The sequence below is a fragment of the Lutra lutra genome, chromosome 15 (assembly GCF_902655055.1).
Source record: "Lutra lutra chromosome 15, mLutLut1.2, whole genome shotgun sequence".
NCBI lineage: Eukaryota > Metazoa > Chordata > Mammalia > Carnivora > Mustelidae > Lutra > Lutra lutra.
Window position 1 is genome coordinate 36,660,666 of NC_062292.1, and position 22,251 is coordinate 36,682,916.

General features: G+C 50.3%; 1 protein-coding gene across 2 annotated transcripts in view; it reads right to left on the bottom strand.

The window, feature by feature from the left end:
- MAPKAPK2 (MAPK activated protein kinase 2) overlaps window positions 1-16,407 on the bottom strand; it is a 45,250-nt gene extending 28,843 nt beyond the window's left edge. The window contains exon 1 of one of the 2 annotated variants that reach the window (XM_047704241.1): window positions 15,806-16,407. In XM_047704241.1, coding sequence (XP_047560197.1) covers window positions 15,806-16,093 — 288 coding nt within the window. In that variant the 5' untranslated portion in view covers window positions 16,094-16,407. The remainder of the gene's footprint in view (window positions 1-15,805) is intronic. The other variant, XM_047704243.1, reaches the window with a different exon arrangement.
- Between the last annotated feature and the right edge of the window lie 5,844 nt (window positions 16,408-22,251).

A 22,251-nucleotide genomic window follows, 5' to 3' on the forward strand; every position in this document is an offset into this window, starting at 1 on the left:
ATCAGTGCATTCAAAAAGCAAATGCTAGCCGTGCAGGAAAACAGGGACTCTTTCCTGGGGGGTGGTAGGCAGAGAGGCGGAGAGTACATGTGGTCCATACCAACCCCCAGACTCTCCACGGACGGGGTCCACTGTGACGTGGACCTTTCCTCTATCTCTGAGCAAGGCTTGTTGATGAATCCGAAGGATGCTGCAGTGAAGTCTCATCTCTGTGTCTCCCTCGAGCCCTTGGCAGATCAAGTACTCTGAAAATGTGCCATGACGTTGGGCCACAGGCTGTGTTCAAATATCTGCAGAAGACTGAGTACAAGAGATGGGACTGATGCATTCTGTTAGGCTCCAGAAAGGGCAACGAGCTCTAGGGAATATTACAAGCTAAGGGAACCAAATTTTGAACTCAATAAACACAGAACTTTAACAACTTTTTTTTAACAAGCAATTTTTTTTTTTAATGGTAAGTTTTTCTTGAAAAGCAGTGAGCTCCCCCATCACTGGAGGGACTGAAGCATCAGTTCAATAGATCAGGGGTGGCCAAGCTCAGGTGATTATCAGATAGAACGCGCATTCCTGAATGCCAGCTCTGCAGTCTCGGACTCAATGAGCTACAAAGAGTGGGGCCCAGGAATCTGCATTTCAAATGTTACCCAGAGGTGATTCTGATAATTGACTTAGTTTGGGAGCCCCTGGGTATTTGACCATTTGCTGGGATGTAGTCCTAAACAAGACAAACTAAATACTATTTAAGGTCCCTTTTTAAATTATTACCTTCTCTTTTCCCTCTTACCTGGGCCTTAAAACCTCTCCTTATGCATTTCCACAAATCCCTTTCCAGCTCAGATAATTCTTTACCAGGGCGTAGAACGATTACCTCAGAGGCCAGCACTGTCTAAGAGAAGGTTCTGTGGTGACAGAATGTTCTCTATCTGTGCTACCCAGTACAGTGGCCACTAGCTATAGAGACTACTGAACCTCTGAAACATGGCTAGTGCTACAGAGGAACTACTTTTTAATTTTATTTATTTAATTTAAATAGCCGCGTGTGGCTAGGGGCTCTGCTATTGGCCAGAGCAGTGTCCTGTGGAAAGAGGGCTTCCGTATTCACTGTGGGATCCAGGTAAACAAGCAAACTCCCTTCACCACCACCTCCCAGAGCTCACTTCCAGCCTGCAGCACCCTACTCGAGGACAGGGAGATTGAATTCAAAGAAAACAGCAGGAAAGGAGGGGCTCTATGTCAGCTGTACGAAAGACAACAGGTAGAGAGAACAAAGAGCACAAACTAAAAGGCTCACCCCTAAGGCCTCTGCCCTTCTCTGCCCCGGAAAGCAATGAACAGCAACAGCACTAGTGTCCCAGCAGCCACCACCCACCCCAGGCGGTGGGGCATTTCCCAGCTTCCTGAGAGCAAGCAGACCTCACTCTCAGGGATGACTTAGAACATCCCTTGGTTGACTAAAGCTGGAGTCCCAAAGGTTTGTAGGGAACTTTTGGGCTGTTTTGGGGTATAGAAATGTAAGAAAGAGAAAATGAATCACACAAAAAGAAAGAAAAGAAACACAACCCCAAACCCACTACTTTTCCAGACCTCAAAATTTTTCATCAGGAAAATACATCATCTGCACACTTTCAAACATAACTGGATTCCTGCCCAGGTACAGTACAAAGGCCAAATTCAAACCTGACTGAGAACTCTAGATTAACACTGTGGCCTTCCAGCCTTAATCCCCGCCTCCCACATTTCAGGCCCTTTTGCCCAGCATCTGCTTAGACACATGCTCTGAATCTACCACAAAGTGTGGTTACCTGAGCCGAGAAGTACTGCCTCAACCTTCTGGAACACCAAACGACCGCAGACCAATGCGGCAGCAGGAGAGGCCAGGCGGGTATCAGGAACCATCTGGCCTATTTAAACAGCTCTCACTGTCAAGGACAGGCCACCAAGCATCCCTCCAAGTAGCCAGCCTGATGCAGAGACACAGTCCCTCAGAGGAGAGGACACCGACGGGGAGGAACAGGGGAGAAGGGATGAAAGAAAGATGGGCTACAAAAAGCACGGTGAGGGGGGAGTGAGGCAATGACCTTCATCAAAGACTAGATACTGTTTCTGAAGTTTACTGGAAGATGGTTTTCCCCTTCTATAAAAAGGAAAAAAAAAAAAAAAGAAAAAGAAAAGAAAAGAAAGGAAAGATCATGTTGCAACTTCCTTCACCACAGCACCGGCTCAGGAAAAAAAAACAGGCCTTGCTTCACTTTCCCAGCTGCACTAACCGTCACCTCCATCCTGAGCCCTGAGTGCTGAGGCCTTGAGATACGGGAATCAAAGATGGCTAGAGTCTAGGGTCACACAGCCACCCCATCACCCTGCGAGCCGCCTGCCCACACCTCCACCTGAGCAGCTGAACACAGGGCAGGATGAAATTCTTCAGAGCAAGACAGAAGTCCCGTAAGGGCCCAGAGGCTGACCAAAGTAGGCTCTGCCACAGGGTCAGGGCGGCCATCTCTTTTTATTACCCCTTTCCTCCCTGGCTCTGCTGGATGCTCGGCCAACACCCAACCCCAAGCATTTCCTATTACAAGAAAAATCCCTGGAAGGAGATCCTCTCTCTTCCCACAGCCAAACAGGAGATGGGAGTACCCAGTGCAATTCCTTAACAATCCACGCCCACTGGCCAAACTTTAATCTGCATCCTCCCCTGGGTGTGTCCCAGGTGTGATTCCATGATGTGTCCTCTGCCTAGGCCAGGCAAAAGTGACCCTGTCCCCTAACCCCTTCCATCCTGAGGAGCCCATCCCATGTCTCCATGTCCTCTGGGGCCACCCTATTGCCCTGACCCCACCACTTATGCACCAGAACCTCCCTGAATCTCTTTCTCTGTATGGAAACCCCAACATCAGACCACGTGGCCTCCTTGTGTCAGAAATTGTCAAATGGGAATATGTGTGAAAGGGCACAATCCAGATTGTGGGGGACAGTCTTTTTCATTCCTTACACACACACACACACACACACACACACACATTCACTCCCCTTCTGAATGGAAGGTTCCCAAAGGCAGTGCCCATTCCTTATCCTTGTAGCAATTTGCACAAAGTATCCCATAAATATTTGATGATACAACATAAATTGCCAGAGCAACTAAGCACTAAATTATAATGGAGTCACCGAGGAACTACTAGAGAGGCAGTAGCACAAACTGAAAGAAGCCCAAGTTTTAGAGTAAGACACTCCCATCATTAGCAGCCCCAGGGCTTGGCACTTAACCCGCTGCCCCTCTCCCCTCCCAGCATTTCCAAGGTCCACTCAAACACCACCTTCCCAGTAAAACCTCCCCTGAGCCACACACACATTCCCAGCATTCCTGGGCCTCCTGCCCTCCTTTCTTTCTGCCACCATCTCTATCACCATCTGACAGGCGGTATCATTTAATTGATTGCATTTTGTCAGTCTCCCCTTGCTAAAATGCAAGCTCCACGCAGACAAGATTTTGTTTGTTTGTTTGTTTGTTTCTTTGGTACACTTAATGTATCCTTGGGGCCTATAATAATTTATAGCAGTTAGCAGATATTCAGTAAATCATTGCTAATGAATGCATTGTTCTGAACATGTGATCACGTTTCCTCTTCTGTAAAATTTAAGTATTCTGTAAATATTTTTACTTTGCTGTATTATTTTAGGGTTTAGCAAGAAGATTAGTAAAAACCCAACACCATGCCTGACACAAAGTATCTGCTCAATAAAGACTTGTTATTAATCTGGGAAACCTTGACAGTGTTGCTAAACCTTCAACAGTAATTCAGCTGTAGCATTCAGCTACAGAAGACTGAAGACTGTTTATGTATCAAAGTCAATCTGCTGTTCCCATCTATCCTTAGGGAGGCTGCAAAAGTCATCCTCAGCACTGCTAATTAATTTTCTTGAGTGGTAAGTTGCTTCGGATCTCAGAGGAATAGAAGGCACCCTAAGGCAAAATGGCAGGAGTCTAGTCTAAGCAGCTAGAAAGAATCAGCCCTCATTGTTCCAAATTCCTCTCATCTCATATAGCAGAGGTATTAAAGGGGTCTAAACCCAAAGGGATGACCCTGACTAGTCTCCCCTTCGAGGCTAATCCTGCCATCTGGGCCTCCTGATGGCCCGTCAGCAGGGAAGACAGGAGGCAGGCATGGGAGAGCATACATGTTTATAAACACTGGTTGAATGGCTGAATGAATAAAAAAATACTACAGCCCGGGGAAGGTTGATGGACCACTGGCCTACACAAAGTGAGGGCAGAGAGGAATGGTCAATCCCCACTACCTGGAACCTGGGCTGCCCACCTTCTTCCCAGTGCAGGGCTGTGTCCCAGCAGTGGGGTGACAGAAAGCCCTTTGTGAAGTGCAGGAGTCCTCTGAGATCAAGTCTGAGACCAAGCCAGAGCCCTGCGATTCACAAAGGAGGAAACTGAGTGAGGCCCAGACATGTTCTCAGACCTGCTGAGGGCCACACAAGCCGGTCTCTCGGCCACCAGTCCTGGTCTGTGTCTCCTACAAACCTGCGGCATGGAGTTAAGTTGCCCCACGAGATTCAAATCTCTGACCTCAGACCTGGCAAGCTGGTACTCAACACTGGTCTTCTTGCAACACACAGGAGCAAGGCCAGCTGTCACATCACCTTGGACTGCATGTGTGTGTCTCGGCTTTGTCTGGAGCTAACCAGAAGATGCCAAGAGCTGGAAGAGAGCTGGTCAGTTCCACATCTGTCCCTCCCCCAGTTAAAATTCTCTGAGAGGCAGAAGGGTCATCCCTGTAGTGAAGCAGGAAAAGGAGGGGCTCTGGAACAGGAAGGAGAAAGAGAAGAGGCATCAATGGGAAACTGTGGTCAGGATCCTTACAAGAACGAGAAATCCGTTAGCAGAAACAGAAGGTATCAGCTTGAGTCAGCAGATCCGAATGTGTGGAGGGAAGAAATGCCCAGAAGACTGTTCCGCTATGAATGGCTTTTTAGCAGGCAGGAGGAAGAACAGGGACAGACACTTGGGGGGCCTTTACTATATCCCCAGCTCAGTCTCAGAGAGCCTAGCCCCCAGGATTGTGCCATGCCCAGAGCCATCCCCCCACTCACCCAAGGATCACCATTGGGACCTTATGTTTATGCGGGCGGCTCCCACTATTATTCAATTACCACACTTTTATTAGGCAGCTAGGTATAATGCACAATGCCAAAATACTCCATGACTTTTTTTTAAGGAGGAAATAAGAGAATACAAAAAATAATGAAGATGTGAGTCTTCAGGAACTTACAATGCAGCGTTAGAAGGGCCCCTTGAACATGGGCAAATGGACTGAAAACAGAGGGAAGGGAAGAGTGTCTTGGCAAGTCTGACAGGGCAGGGTAGGGGAGAGCCGCTTCTGGTGTGAAAGCTTTCATGAAAGTGGCAGCATTTGTACAGGGTGGAGTAAGGAGATACAGACAGGGGTGGGGCAGGGAGACAAGGAAGATACAGATGGACAGATGGCATACATACCTTGCATGGACAAAGGTGACGGGGATGGGGGCGGGGGGCGGGGGCGGTACAGGGTTCTATTCAGGAAACAGCAAAGGTAAGCCACTTAAGCTGAAATGCAGCAGGTATTCAGGAAAATAAATAAATAAATAAATAAAACCAAAACCCAGATTGGGGTCAGATCAGGGAAGGATCTGGAAATCTTCTGTATTCTACAGCCAAAGTGAACCCACTAAAGGGTTTGAGCTGGGAAGCTGTATAATCAGAGCTGGGCTTCAGACAAAGTAATCCCCCATGTGCTCCAAGACACCGAGGGGGCAAGACCTTCGTTCCCCAGTTGAGATCCTCAGAGGGAGTTATGTGGTCCTCCTGGCCCCTACCCCATCCCCCTGCTCTCCATTCCTTCTATATCAAACTCTAGTTTATGTTCTTTTTAAAAATCTAAGGCAAGGTAACCAAAACAAGTCCTTGAAACCAGAAGGTTCCAGACACAGGGGAAGGAGCGCTCATACACTCGTCCTCCCCACTAGGAGCCCAGGTGACTAGCACCCTGCCAGGGGAGGGGAACATGAAGGTATGAAGTCCCGGAGAATCCCACAGGCTCCGGGGGAAAGGCTGTGACGCTTGGCAGCCTGGCAGTCAGAGGGAGTAACAAAACTTCAGCGTTTCTATAAACCTAAGCATTCACAACACAGGCGACCATACACACTCATTCTGCCCCGGTATCCTTCTACCTTTCAGAGATCTGGGTGCCTGTGAGGACAGAGGCATGGCGAAGGGCACAAGATGACCCCTGCTACCGTCGCCAGCACAGGAGAGCCGACAGGGTGCTCCAAGTTCCAAGGCCCGTGTGGCCTCTCCACCAGTCCACCTGCATTCCTAGGGTGCTCTACGTTCCACACGTGTGGCCTCCAAGGCCCAGGGCTCCCTCTCTACTTCCCTGCCCCCCACAGTCCCCTGAGCTCTGCAGAAGTCAGGCCTGTCAAGCAATCGGCAGATTTCTCCACTTAGAGAGGCTTCCCTTGCCCAGCTCTGCTGACGCCTGGCCTGTGGAATCTACAAGCCTTCCTCTAAGAATTACAGAAGTCAGAGAGGGAGGCCGGGGACAGAGAAGAGGGAGGGTACGGTTACTCCAAGGACAGGGGCTCCTTCTGTCAGAGTTAAAAATAAACTCTTAGCAATTTACACCCAACTCCTCCCTCCAGAAGCCAATGGGCCTTGGCAGATAAATCTCTCCCTGCAGAGAAAATGAGGCCCCAGGGGGCCAGATGGGAGAAAGCAGCCCATGCAGACATGGTCCAGTATGTGACTCTAGCTGAAGCCAGAGGTCCCCAAAGACCCACCTAGGCTCCTATTACTCTTCCTCACCTCCTCTCCCAAACATCCCCAATTTCAGAAAAAAGACGCAAAACCCTTGTTTGCATGGTTAGTACCACACCTGCCGAGGATTAGGTGAATCAGGAAGAAGAGAATGCCAAAGTCAAGCTAAAAGAAGTGCTCTGCCCACTATCACTCAGTTCTGCAGGTACCACAGCTCCCTGAACCCCCTCCCCTCGCCTGCACAGGACCCCCCAGCAGTAAGGGACGAGGCTGCCTCAATGGGCTTCCGTGGGCTCAGATCAGCAGTAACCCTGCCTCCACTGTCAGGAGAGAGGAGAGACCCCTGTTCTCTGTGACACAGTGCAGGTGGCAAAGCTGGAAGGCCAGAGGGGCTCTGGCCTGACCCAGGAAGGAGGCCCTGAGGGTCAGGGCCCAGTTAGCCTGGAAGCTAGCAGGATGAGGTCACACCCCTGAGCGTAACCTGAAGCCCCACACTGCAGAGGTGGAGAATAAGCTCTGCAACAGGGCAGGAGGCCCAGGGCAGGGAGGCGGCTCAGTCACAGGGCAGTCAGGGTGAGGGCCACGGACAGCCTCATGCAGGGCTCTCCTACTCACCCCCACACCCCTTCTGGCAGGGGGGCCTGCTGGCCAGAGCAGCTTTGAGGAAGCCAGAGCAAGAGGAAGCCCAGGCGAAAATATCATCGACTCCAATGAACTTGGGCGCCCTCCCCATAAGCCTTCCCCTGATGGAGAAGCAAGGCAGCTCCACGGAGCCTTGGCACACACTGCCCTCTTCCCACACAGCCGGGGCTTGGCAGGGGCTTGGGGGCAACTTGCTTTACTGAGTGAGAGGAGTGGGACAGGCTACCTGGAGAAGCACCAGCCACGGCTCACTCCCAGCCACAGGGGAAGGGGGCAGACAGGGAGACCAGGTGCAAGGAGAGAGATGCAGGTCTGCAGCGTGGCAGTTAGACCTGGGGCCAACAGCAGGGCTGGGTGGTGAGGGGAGACTGCAGCAGTGGCAAGCTTATTTTTAGCTGTTGGGACAGAGGGGCTGAGTAACAGTTCTAGACCCTGGGCGGGAGGCCAGGTTGCAAATGTCCCATGTGTGGGCTGGGAGCCCAGTGACACTACGGATCATCACAATGGCCACAAGGTGACTGACGCCATCACCTGCTGCAGAGGGGTGGGGGGCAAGGTGCCCCAGAGGAGCATGAAAGCAGAGGAGCCGGCAGGGGCTTGTCAGCAGGTCCCCTTTCCCTTTGCTTTAGGTTCAAAAGACTCAATGGAGATGAGTGAAGCAGAGAAGGCATCAACAGCACAGGCTTCTGTGTTCCCCTCATGTTCTCTGAGACAGAAAAGGCCACACAGTTTCCGTCTTTAGCCACCACTCCTCACCTTCCAGATGAGTGCTGCATGGACACTGGCCACGGAGATGCCTGGGATGTCCCTCAAGAGTAAGATGCCCTTTCATATGACCCTTCTAGGCAGCTCAGGTTCCTAGCAGAATAAACACAGAGCTTGGCCGGTCTTAGAGGGGGACAAGAGTTACAGATAGGGTTTGACCTTGGGGCCGCGTCCCAGGCTCTCCCCCTGGCCAGATAGCACACAGAGATGTTTACTGGATCAGAGAATAAAGACCCCAACACTGCACCACCAGAGGCTGTGTCCAACCTTATTCTGCTTTCCACTGTTTGTCTTCTTCGTCCAACCATGTATGATGGCCTGGCACCCAGGACCCCACACTCCAAAGCTTCAGGGATGAAACTACTGCTCAGGTGAGCAGGAAGGGAGCAGGAAGAAGAGGAAAGAGAACAGCCAGCACCAGGTATCCGTCTCTCCTCTTGCTTCTTTGGACTTCTGATATCCAGTCTTACACTGTCCTGGCGTGGAGTGGGGTGGGGGGGTGGTACTTGGATGTAAATCCTAATTTCCTCATCAGCTTTGGGAACAGTTCCCACCTCTCACCTGTGCACAGCTCCCAGCCCATACCGTATCTCTGGGTGAAGGAGAAGACCCCCATCTGGAGGAGCCCAGCCACAAGCCAACACAAAACCTACCTGGTGGACAATAGGTTAGGTCGCAGCCCTCACCAGCCCCCTTGGCCAGGTGCCCCCATGCCTGCACAGCCAATCACTGCGGCCATGTTTGACCCCACACCTCAAATGGGAAACAAGTCTCCGACGGAGAACATAAAGAATTCCTCATCTCCACCGTGAGACACAACTATACTAAGATTCCTCTGACTTCAAGGGAAGACTAGATCCCCATGCCACCCCCGCCCCCGAGGTACACAGCCCCTCCTCTGCTGAGGCACTAGCTGGAACACTCTCCCAGTCTTCACACGAGAGAGGGAGCAGCTGGTCAATGATGATTATTAATTAACTGGACACAGCCACCGCAGAGCCTAGCATCAAGCCTATCAAAAGGGCATCCACACCGGCGCAGGCGCTGCTGATGGTCAGACACAGAGAGGTCAGCAAGTCATCCTGCCAGCTCTCAGCCTCTTGCCCCCGGCACAGCCTTCTACCACCCCCCAATGCCAGTGCTCAGGAGTAATTTGTAGCCTGACCTCTGACGCGCACACCAAAGCCTGGAAAACTTAACTGACCTACTCAAGGTCACATGACCAGTTAGCAGGACACATAGACTGGGCCCCTTTTTTTGCTTTCTTCTCTTCTCTAGCACTTAACCAATAATAAGAAACTCATCTCTAAAAATTTGTATCCAAAGATATATCTTAAAATGCAAAATATCAGTATCCCTCTAATGATGAGAAGAGGTACAAAATTTGGGTTACATACTTGGTGTACATCAAGCTGCCCAGTGGCATGGCCCCTTCTCTTTACCAATGTCCCCATTTATGAGGTGACCTATGTAGAAAAAGTCTAGTGACCAGTTAGTTGAGCTGAGAGCTGCGCTGCAAGAGCCATAATCCCTCTAGCAACCAAAAAACCAAAGGAACCCAGACTAAGAGGAGGTCCCAGGGAACTACGTCCCTGATTAAGACACAGGGTAAGACCCTGGACATAGTGCTGACCCTTTCCTGACTGGCCTAACCACCTGCTCTGGTAAGATGGAAGCAGTCAAGAAAATGACCAGGGAGTGTCAACAGCTCTAAGGTGCAAGGAGATAGGGGTGTCTTTACCACCTGGGCTTACATCAGTACCAAGAGCAGCCGCAGCCCCTTCGAACACAAAGAATAGCTCTGCCCGGCCCGCCCACCTCCCTCCTAGAACACTGAAGCTCCTGGAAGGGTGCAGTCCAGGGAAGAGAGGGAAAAAGAGACCCCACATGGCCCTTAGAAGGGGCCTGAATCAGGACCTCAAACCACCAGGGACAGTCCTGAATCACAACACGGGAGGGCCTCGGAACTCAGGAAGGACTCCAGTGTGATGCCAATGCCCTGTCCTTCCCCACAGTGGGTGACATTCCTCCTGGCACGGCCTCCATACATCCCTGGGATTTGCGGGTGACAGGAACTTTAGCCCCTCCTCCAACCCCAGGATCTGGCCGGGGATTAAGACTGCAGTCGCAAAGCTTGGCTCCTCCAAGCCTCTCCCTGAGTCCCTACACCTGCTTCTTAAGTAGACTTACCAACTGATGATGGGTCAAGTCCTCCAGTCCCAATTGGTCAAAACCTCTTACTCATGGACACCAACACCTTCTTCCTCCAGAAAAGGAGCTTCTTCATTTCCCAGGCACCCACCAATACCTGGTCCTGAGGCCTGGGGCTGCTTTTCTCCTCCCTTCTGTCAGCCACTGATCCCAGATCTTAGCTGGAGATTATTTTCAAGCTCCATCAAAGCCCAGAATTCACAAGTGAAAAAGGACCATGATCTGACCCAACTTTGATCCTGCCTCAGTGGACGCCAAGAGTCTGACTGCAGTAAATAGGGGCCAAGGCCCCATGAGAAGGAGGGGGTCTCTGAAACTAGAAACTTAGACCTCCACAGTCCAAACCTCAATGATCTGTCATCCTTCTGCCTGTTAGTTTACTTCATGCCTCTCAAATATTGTAACAACTACTTTTAATATAAAGCTAGGTTAGGGGCACCTGGGTGGCTCAGTGGGTTAAGCCTCTGCCTTTGGCTCAGGTCATGATCTCAGGGTCCTGGGATCGAGTCTCGCATTGGGCTCTCTGCTCCACAGGGAGCCTACTTCCCCCTCTCTCTCTGCCTCTCTGCCTACTTGTGAGCTCTCTCTCTGTCAAATAAATAAATAAAATCTTTTTTTAAAAAAAATAAATAAATAAAGCCAGGTTAGGTTCAATTCTGGGCCACCAACCCTACTTGGTCCTTGCCCACCTGATCTCCAGTTCTTCCCTCGAGGCCAGCATCACCAGCAGCTCCTATAGACCTGCTCATACTTCAGAGGCCCAGCAATGAACTGTCCGTGGCTCCTAGGGTCCTCAGAGATTCCCCTTCCAAAACTCTTCTAGCCCCAACCACACGATTTCACCTCCAGACCAGCACAATGCAGCAGAACTTTCTAATAGGAGGAGTATATGCTTCCGTGCTATCCAGTTCAGCAGCCAGTAGCCACATGTAGCCACTGGAGACTTGAAAGGTGGCTAGCTGATTTTCTATTTATTTTTTTTAAGATTTTATTTATTTATTTGACAGAGAGAGATCACGAGTAGGCAGAGAGGCAGGCAGAGAGAGAGGAGAAAGCAGGCTCCCCGCAGAGCAGAGAGCCTGATGCGGGGTTCCATCCCAGGACCCTGGGATCATGACCTGAGCCAAAGGCAGAGGCTTTAACCCACTGAGCCACCCAGAGGTCCCTGATTTTCAACTTAATTTAGATTAATTAACATTAGTTTAAATAGCCATGCATGGGTATTGGCTGCCATATGAGACAACACAGACTGCATCTGTTAATGCCTTCTCCAAATCGGTTTCTTGACCCCTCAAGTTTTAAGGCACTTTAGATGACCAAGCACATAGCAGGATGCTCAGTGAACTGTTAACAACCTATAAGCAAAGGAGATATAAAAGAGGCTAATTTGGGGCACCTGGGTGGCTCAGTCGGTTTAAGTGTCCGATTTGATTTCAGCTCAGGTCACAATCTCAGAGCCGTGAGATCAAGCCCTACCTTGGACTCTGTGCTGGGTCCGGAACCTGATGGAGATTCTCTCTGTCTCTGCCATTTGCCCCACCTCGTGCTCTCTTCTTCTTTAAGAGAGGCCAATTTAGTGAGTGAAACCTTCCTCACCATGCGATTTCATCTGGCAAACCACATCTGGGAATAGCGCCCCTCACATAGCCGTGCTACCCAGTGTGCTACCCAGGAGGTATTCAAGCATGAGGTGTGCCGGTGGGATGCTGCCTGTCCTTCGGGGCTGTGGGAGCTCCGTGCCTCCCTGTGTGTCCGGAACAAGCACGCGAGGTTCCGATTATCTCCCCTTCAGAACACCGGAGGAAGCCCCACCACAGTGACAGGCAGTGACCTGGGGAGGGAGAACCACTGGAGAAAGGAAAGGAGAAGACATCACAGGACCTTGTTTTCTCTCTAAACCACGCAATGGAAAGATAAACAGAGATAAGGTATGACAACATTCTATATTTTGTAAAGCAACAGCACCCTTCAACTAATCAGAGTCACGCAGCAGAGAGGGACAACAGTGCCAGCTTTAATTAAATTTGTTCAGCTAATACCCAAGAGTCACCATGACACAGTGAAGCAGGAAGCAGCTGAGGAACCCCAGGGGGCATACAACCAATTATTATACAAGTGGGTTGAGACTAGGTCTCCTTACCAAAGAAACAGTTAATATGATTCCTACGTTCTTCTACAAAAAATAATAAGATTTCTTTCAAACACTCCCTAAAAGGGGTGGAGGTGGTATGATTTTTTTTTTTTTTTTTTTTAAAGCTGGTTACCTGATTTAAAACTCATGAAGCTGCTGAGTTGGTACATAAGCTGCCCCTCCAACTTCGGGGGTTACTGCTGGGGACGCAATAAATACCCACCCGGCACCCCTTCGCCAACAGTCAAGGGGGTCAGAGAGCAGCTCCTGAGGCTTGAGGAGCTCTGGAGCAGCAGCCAACCCCAGGTCTGGGCCTGTAGACGCCACTGCAGTTATGAAGTGGGAAGGGGCCTGAGACAGGGAGTCGGGCGTCCCGAGTTCTAATCCTGCCTCGGCCAAGTGCATGGCTCTATGACCTCAAGTGATTTCTGCTCTGGGTCTCAGTTTTTTCATCTGCAAGACAAGGGGGTTAGACGAGATGACCTCTGAAGTCCCTTCCGGCTCTGAGCAAGTGCGAGTATGACTCAGAACGTAGCAACAGCAGCCAGGAGAGATGGCGAGGTGAGGTCACGGCACCCACTAAAAGCCCTGAAACGTTAGCTCTGAGGTGGAGGTAGAAAAGCAGCAGCACGAGCTGGGACTTTTTTTTTTTTTTTTTAAAGTACTGATTTCCCTCAAGAGGGCTAAGACCTCTTAGCCACAACCTCCCATCCACTCTCGGAGCCGTGAAGCAGCAGAGATCAGAACCGCATCCGAGACCGTGCCCCAGTCCTACAGCTCCTGTCTCAAATCCCCAGGAACGACCTAACATACAATATAGAGTAGAGGTCTGATCCCTTTTTCCTCAGTCACTTTCCCAATGGGGCAATCCATCCTAGCCCACAACATCCACCCGCCTTGTTTTATAATCAAAACACTCCTGGTTTTGAAAATCATTCCACTGCTCAGCACCTAAGGTTAAGTTCATCGAGATTCAAGATCTAGAAATCTCTTTGGTGTATGTCTCAAACAGGATTCTTTGGACCAGCTTCCCCCCACAAGCTGTAATTATGTCTTAGCCAATATTTGGATATGGAAGTGCTGTCGACACTACTGTCGGTCTCGGAATGCCTCGTACCTTCTTTCTTCCACTATTATTAAGTTTTTACACAAAGATGTGTGGGAATCTACAATTTAACAGTTGAGTCAACTTGTAAGATCTGGGTGCAGACTGTCTGTCAAAACAGACTGACTTCAATCTTCACCCACTTCTAACCTGAGAAAGATGAATTATGAGTGCTATTTAAAACACTGCCAGATTTTTCCTTTCAAAACTATTTACAGGAGGGGAATATCCAATCTCTGTCCTATTCATTACAAGAACAGAAATCTGAATTCCAACAGAAATCCGAATTGCCACTCTTAAACATTTTAGCGTGTGGTTTTCTGTGTCATTAAATAGAATAAAAGAAGTGGAGAGCTTTTGTTCTGAAGTCTTTATACAATATTTCAGCTATCCAAGGGAATGAACAGCCTTCGTCCCCAAACTGCTGATGGGTGAAGGCAGATGGCCTCTCAGAGGGATAGAAAACTCTCCCAGAAAGAACGGCTGTCACGTCCTCACCGTTACAGGTTAACTGTGGTCAAAGAGTCTTCACTCAACACTACTCCCCAAGGTCAGAGCCACAGTTAAACCACCACTCCTCCTCCCAGTCCCCGCTTAAGACTATGGAAAAAGTGGTCTAAGGCACAACAACCAAAAAGCCCACAGCAACAGCTTAGAGTAAAAGCCGAACAATCTGACAGTGCTGGGGCTAGCTGAAAGCTCTCCCCACCGAAGGAGGATGCAAGCATCAAGGAAATAATTTTAGAGGCCTTAAAATCTGGAAATCGGATCTGCTTGCTCTCTGCAACTGCAAACTGCCAGAGTTTTATTACATCTAATTATATATTCCAACAGTTCCACCCATCACACCTATCTGAGTTTTGTATTAAGAGCTGAAATACAGCTGGTTGGGGATGGGGGGGCAGCGAGGGGGAGGAGAAAAATATAACACAGGAAGTATTTTTCTCCTCCAATCATTAAGACGCCCCAGGGGAAACAGGCCTGATGTGTCACCTTTAGAGATGTGGTTTGATCTGAAACCTGTCTGAGGGGAAAACCTTTTTAGTGACCCTGAACACTGGCTCACACAGCACTGGGGACCCACCCATCTCATCAGACCTCCAAGTCCATTCTGTTTAACTTCTGAAATAGGTATTCTCTCTTAAATCCTCATCCCCACCCCACCCCCAACCACCACACCCCCTTAAAAAAAAAGGGGGGGGGGAAGAGTTTGGGTTTCCTCAGCTCAAGGATAACGCTCCCTCCTACTGTCCACCAATCGCCTATGCCCAGGGCTCAAGCGGCCATCCCCGATTTGCGGTATCAGCACCAAGCCAAGCCGCGGTTTAGAGACCGGGTTCACAATGATCAATGGAGCTATGGAAACAGCAGACATCGCGCCGGAGCCTGCTGGCCTCCCATCTGGAGCCTCACAGGCACTTAAGGTAGGAGGGGAGCCTGCTCTCGGATCAAAACAGTCCCTCCCCCGCGCCCGGGGGGCGGTGTCCCCGCGGAATCTCCAGCCTGGCACCTCCCGGGCTGGCGCGCCCCAAGGCGGCACGGCCGCGCTCGGGAGGCCCAGGGAAGTGAAATCACACATTCCGGCTCCCAAATAAGGAGCGAGGCTAAATAAACCTCAGCGATCCGACTTCTCCAAACTAACCGACCAACCAGCTCAATGAGTAATGGGTCTTTTGTGCCCGCAGAAAGAAAGAAAGGAGGGAGGAGAGGATGGGGAACCACAACCCCCGAAAATCACTTCCTTGAGCCGGGGTGAAATTAGCAGAAGTGGTCCCGAAGCCAACCGTTGCGCCTCGGCTGGATCCCGCTCAAACCCCAAAATGGCAGAGTCCTCACGAGTCCTTTCGGGTCCCGCCACTCACACCCGGAGATGACCGGAAACTCGGTCTGGCGGCGTGGTCCTCGCGGACCTGACCTTCCCCGCGGCCCGCCCGCCCCTTGCCGCGCACTTGGCTCCCCTCGGGCGCCGGGATCCACAGCGGAGCCGCGGCCACTCCTCGGCGACCGGGTCGGACTGACACCGGGTCCGGGAAGGGTCGGCGCGATCGCACCCGGCGACTGTGCGCTTCGGCCGCTCCGGAGCGCGGGGCGGGGGCCGTCCCCGGGAGCCTCCCCCCGTGCCCTTCCTCCCCTCCCCCGACCCCGAACTTACTTTTAGGGCGAATTTCTCCTGGGTCCTCTTATTGAAGATCTGCAAAACTTTCCCGTTGATGCCCAGTCCCAGGACCTGGGTGGTGACCTTGTAGTCGTCGATGATGGCGTTCTTCTTGATCTGCAGGCTCGACTTGACATGGAACTGGGGAAACTGCTGCGGGGGCAGCGGCGGCGGCTGGGCCGGGGGGTGATGCTGGGCCGGGGCGGGGGGCTGCGGCGGCGGCGGCGGCGGCGGCGGGTTGGGGAACAGCACCGGCGGGGTCTGGCCTTGGGAGTTGGACAGCATGGTGCCCGGAGACGCGGGAGCAGAGGCGGTAGGGCCCGCGGCCGCCCCCTCCTCCGGCTCCGGACGGGGTCCCCGCCACCCCCCGCCCGGCTGCGAAGTTTGCTCCGGGCTGGAGCCGGCTTCCCCGCCCCGGCCCGGCTCCAGGCTCGGCGGGTCGCGGGGCTCCGTGGGTCCCGCCGTGCGCCGCTGCCGCCCACCAGCCCTGCTCCCTCCCTCCCACCCTCCCCCCGGGGGCCTGGCGCTCGGGGGACCGCGGGACGGCGGGGCCCGGCCCGGGGGGGAAGCGGCCGCGCGACAATGTACCCAGCCCGGGGGCCGGCGGCCGCGTCACAGCTTCGTCTGCGTCCGGGGCCGATCCTTAAAGGGGAGGGTCGGAGGGGCTGGGCTTGGGGAGGCGGGGCGGGGCCGGAGAGGTGTGGGCGTGGGGGAGGGGCTGGCCTTAAAGGGGAGGACGCAAGGCCTCCGGAGGGTGGTGGGCGGGGCTTGCGAGCTAGGGGCTGGGGGCTGAAGGACGCGGAATGGGGGCTGAGAAACCCTAGTTCGTAACCGATCCGGGCCGCGCAAAGGGAAGAAGGAGGTGTATGAAAGTGGCTGTATAATTCAGATGGAAGAGCCACTTTCTTCCAATTGTGCGTCTCTCTTAGACCGCAGCAGCCAATTGGGAGAAGGGGTGTATTTTGAAGGCGAGGGGTAGCTGACTAGTGTTAGCCACTGGAGATCTCGGGGTGATCAGGAGTGACCGAGAATTACCGAATTACCGAGGTCCTTCGTCCTCGACATGGGTGTGAGGCAAATATTAAATATTTTCCAGACCATTTTCCTTTGAGTGTTGCACTTCTTTTCTCATACATTTGTTTTTCAGTTAAAGATTTATCACAGTGTAACTATGAAGAATGTAGCAATTATAACTTTGAACTTTTTTTTTCACGTAAATGAGCTAAAAAAATGAAATGAAATAAAAAGGAAACTGAGTGGGAAAAGGATAGACTGACCTTCAGACTTCCTGTGTGATCCTGACCCAGCCATTTCTCCTCTCCCTCAGTGGGAAGAATAGCAATACCTTTCCACCAGGTGTGGAGAGAATTAGATAAGACAACACAACAAAAACGAAGGTCTGGGAGCTAGGTTCTGATGTGCAGCGTGGAGGAGTCCGTCCCTGAACTGGCACCATTAGGAGAAATGGGTTTTTTTTTTTTTAAGATGTTATTTATTTATTTGACAGACAGACATCACTAGTAGGTAGAGAGGCAGGCAGAGAGAGGGGGGAAAGCAGGCTCCCTGCCGAGCACAGAGCCTGATGTGGGGCTTGATCCCAGGACCCTGGGATCATGACCTGAGCCGAAGGCAGAGGCTTTAGCCCACTGAGCCATCCAGGTGCCCCAGAGGTGGGTATTTTTAGGAAGTCAAGCTCTAGTCCAAATTAGCCCCATACCTCCGAGGAAGATACCAAGGATCTAGCTAAGCCTATAATAGCCCAGGGCAGGTGATTGGGGATGCTCTGAATAGAGGCTGCTGTTGGGTGTGGGGGGTGATCATCAAACACAAGCCTGCTGACCTCTTCCCCGCTCTGACTGGTAGAACAGTTGAGAAATAAGACAAAGGAACCAGACAGGTGAGGACAAAACTTCAGCTTGATTACTGATAACCCAAAATTTAAAATGGGGCTTGAGCTATGGCCACATGTGGTCCCTAATGTGTCCCCCCAACACTCCAGAAGGAGTGAGAGGGGGAGCAAAAGGCAGGAGTTACCCTTCCAGAACAGCACAGTTCTTTCCAGGCTGAGCAGCAGAGTTCATTCCATGCGGCTGGGAAGGAAACAAAGATAATGGCTCTTTCGAAGCAGAGTGAATTTAGGGGACAACTTAACTGTGTACAAGGTGCCGTGCCCAGCCTCACAGGGGTAAGTGGTGTTAATCAATAGGGAAGAAAACAGGCAGGTATAATAAAACAGTGTGGCGAAAACGGCATAGATGCAGGCTGGGAGCTGGAGGTGGAGGGATTCGCCTCCCAGCTGCAGTAGCCGAGAGCAGATGTGGTTAGAGAGCCCCCCCACCCCACCCCCAACTCTTCAAAAACACAGAGACCACCTAGGCCACAGAGTTTGGAGACCGCCTTCCCCTCTCGGGTTCTGTAGTATCACTATCACATCACCGAGGCACACGTGGAAGATGCCCAGGGACTGAGAGAGGGACAGATGCAAGGATGGGGAAGTAGAAAGCTCCAGCTGCTCAGGCTCTTTCTCTGCTGATGAAAGGTCCCTGGTCTGGGGCTGCTCCCAGCTCTGAGTTGGTCTTTTTCTGTCCACAGAAGAGTGTCACTGGGGGCTTCCCAGTGCTTGGCATTGAGTTTTCACCTGCTTCTCTCCACATGGCTAGAAAGAAGATAAGCTCTTCGCCCTTTTGAGATAGAAAGGCACAGGGGAAAGAGAACAGAGTTTTAGAGACAAATGACCTGAGTTCGAATCCATCCTCAAGTTGGGTTACCGTGAGTAAGCCGTTTAACCTCTCTTTGTATCTGAACAAATGAGAAAAATAATAACCTTGACTTTCAGGGCTGAGTGAGAATTTAATGAGATTGTATCTAAGAGAACCCTTCGTAAACTATAAATTATCAGGAAATATTATTATTATCATTATTATTATCATTAAAGCATAGCTGGCTGGTTCCTCTGTTCCGTGCCCCTGCCTGGGGATCTGTCCCTGATATCACAACTACCTTCCTAACTAGTTGGGACTCTGGGGAGATGCTGAAGCCCAGTGACCCAGGAATAACAAGCAACTGAAACCACCGCTGGGGATCCCTCACTCAGTTACATGGGCCATGCAGGCCTCAGGGCACACAAGGACTCCAAGGGCAGGTCTGTGTGCATGTGCATGGAAGTTACATAAGCTGCATACAAAATGCACACCTACATGAACACAAACCCATCAGCACAAGGTGTCTGGCATGGAGCACATGCCTAATGGACGCATAGGAACCGGGAGTGAGCGGGGATAAAGGGGGAAGCACTCAGCAAGAGATCTAGTCGTAAGTTCCCTTCCAGGCCAACTACTCATAACCTCACTGGAGTCCCTTCCCCGCCCCCCCAGTTCCTTATTTCTCATCTGTGAAAAGCGATAACACAGTTGTCCTGCCGACCTCATATAGCCACTATAAGAATAAAATAAATTGGGCGCCTGGGTGGCTCAGTGGGTTAGGCCGCTGCCTTCGGCTCAGGTCATGATCTCGGGGTCCTGGGATCGAGTCCCGCATCGGGTTCTCTGCTCAGCGGAGATCCTGCTTCCCTCTCTCTCTCTGCCTGCCTCTCCATCTACTTGTGATCTCTCTCTGTCAAATAAATAAATAAAATCTTAAAAAAAAAAAAAGAATAAAATAAATTATTTTCCCTTAGGACCCAGAAGTCCGTAGTCCTATCCGTACAATGCCACGCTCTCAATGATGTGTAAGGAACTTCCTAAGCAGTTTTTATGGATGTGTGGAAGCACTTTGAAAATTAAAAGTCTATGCAAATAAAAAGTATTATTTTTGTCTAGTATTGACATGCAGACACATAAGCCATGCAATACTGTACCCACAAAGCCAATGAAAAGACCTCATGTGCATAGAGTCAGGTTAATTTTAATCCTTGATTCATGACACAGCCTCATTATTGGTCCAGGTACCTCTACTTTGCTTTGGCTATCAGTTATTTTTAATAATGCAAGACGCATCTGTGAATCCCCTGCCCAAAATAAAGACTAGAGCTTTGACATGAAATAACTACGTGGTTCCTCCATCCCCCACCCCAACCTACCTCTGTTTTCCCAGCCAAAAATAACCATTATCTTGAATCCTGTGTCCACCGTTCCCTTACTTTCCTTTTGCATTGTTTTATTTCATTAGGTATAGGTGTCTGACCTTCATAAAAGATAAAGCTGATAGGGCCTTAGAAGGGAGGTGGATAAGAGTGACATTGTTAATAAGACGAGGTTAGAAGAAAGAGATCTGGTGATGGTTTCAAAGTATTCCCTCCATTCTCATGGGGATGATGAAAATGATGATGGGGTGATATGGTGCTCAGTCTGTGCTCAGCCCTCCATTGGCCTCATCTCATTTAAATCTCACAAAGATCTGTGGCAGACTGCTAGTTATGTGGGCCAATACCCATTTCCCCCTCTTTGATAGTAAAGAACTTCCATTATTTAGTTAAGCACATGACTGCCCTGAGGAAAAATTACATTTCCCAGCCTCCATTACAATTGGTTGTCAGACTAAGTTCTAGCCAATCACTTATAAATGGAAGGGGTCAAAGGGAAGGGGTAGGTCCTCCTCCTTCTCTTCCTCTTTTCTCTTCCCCAATGGCTGGAATGAACAATTTAAGGGCTGTAGCTTGAGGAGCCATCTTGAGTCATGAAGTAGAGGCCATAGGTTGAGGATAACAGAACAAAAGGATAAAAGCAGCCTATGTCCTGGAGAGCACACATCCATCATATCATCCCTAAGCCACTGACCGACTTTTACATGAAGAATAGTAAATGTCCTTCTTGTTACAGTAACGGATATACTAGGTTTTCTATCATTCACAACCAAACTTAACTATTAGTTATCCCAACTATTATACAGCCCTAGGGACTATGTACTGTTAGTCTAATTTATTTGTTTTATAGGAGAGGAAACTGAGTCCTAGAGAAATTAAGCAACTTTCCTAGGGTCACAGAGTTCACAAAGGACAGATGCCAGGTCTTTCTGATCTGAAGTCCATGGTCATGTCCCTCAGTCTAAACCCTGAGCAAATTTATAACCACACATCCTTCTTGTTTTCAGAAATACAGAATCTGCCATTTCTGAGCAGGAATGGCCCAAAGAGTTATGGGCTACACTTTAGATAAACTTTATTTTTTTTTTTTTAAAGATTTTATTTATTTATTTGACAGAGAGAGATCACAAGTAGACGGAGAGGAAGGCAGAGAGAGAGAGAGAGGGAAGCAGGCTTCCTGCCGAGCAGAGAGCCCGATGTGGGACTCGATCCCAGGACCCTGAGATCATGACCTGAGCCGAAGGCAGCGGCCTAATCCACTGAGCCACCCAGGCGCCCCAGATAAACTTTAAATCTCCCATCTCTTAGTTTCCTTCAACCTTCTAGTATAGATCTGGGTTGCATAGCTGGCCTCTGTTATAGGATAAACCTTGACTCCATGACAATCTCTCTTCTTTGAGGTTCCCCCACTCTGTCTTCACAACACCAGGGAGTAAGCAGCTCCTGTTCTACTGCCATGTGGCATTCTGAATGGATGACAGAGGATAAGAATCTACAGAGGTGGATTTCGTGGAAATGTGCAGACAGCATGCTGCTGATGAGACAACATCCATAGGCTGCGGGATACACGTATGCACACAGATAAACCAGACTTCGGATCTAATGCTAGTATGGCAAAAAGCAGAATATCACAGAAGGGAGCATGATTCACAGGAAAAGATCTGTCCACTCAGAACTCACCCTTGAGAAGAAAAACAACTTGGGGCCTAGGGAGAGATAAGCAGTCTTCATGCCATAAGCTAGTAATTCTTTGATAAAATGAGAAAGACTTCAACGTGAGGATAACATATGCATAAGAATCATAGGTCGCAAAAATTTCTGAAATCTCTGAATGTGCTAAGAGCCAATCCACGGAAAGAAATTCTGCCTGAAGCAAGGAATACCAACAATGCCGTATTGAGGGCTTCCCAGAGAGGAAGCAATGCTCTGCTCTCCTAACCCCCAGTGCCCTTGCCTGTACCCCCAACCTTTGACAGTTTCATGCTACAGCAGGGAGCATCTACAGTGGAGGGGAAGAATGGGAATGGAGAGAGAAAGAAGGAAGTATCCGAAGGGGAATGGAAACTTAGCCTCTGTGCATCAACAGACAGAACATGGTCCAGAGGGACTACAAATGGGGCTAATTAGGACTACAAGATACCTAATTATAATTCTGGAGCTTGGTATGGGAAGTGGAAGGAAAAGAAGTAAATTTTCTGCCACATTCAAGACAGTCCAAGGCTGTTGTCTCTGTATTAAAAACTTTGCCTCTCCAGTCAAGCCCGTACTGGGCAGGTCAATTGCAAAGCCAATGCTTGTTCCGCCTGGGGACTGAAATGGGGAAGGGAGAGAGGAAAACGGGACTTGCCATCCAGGAGCACAA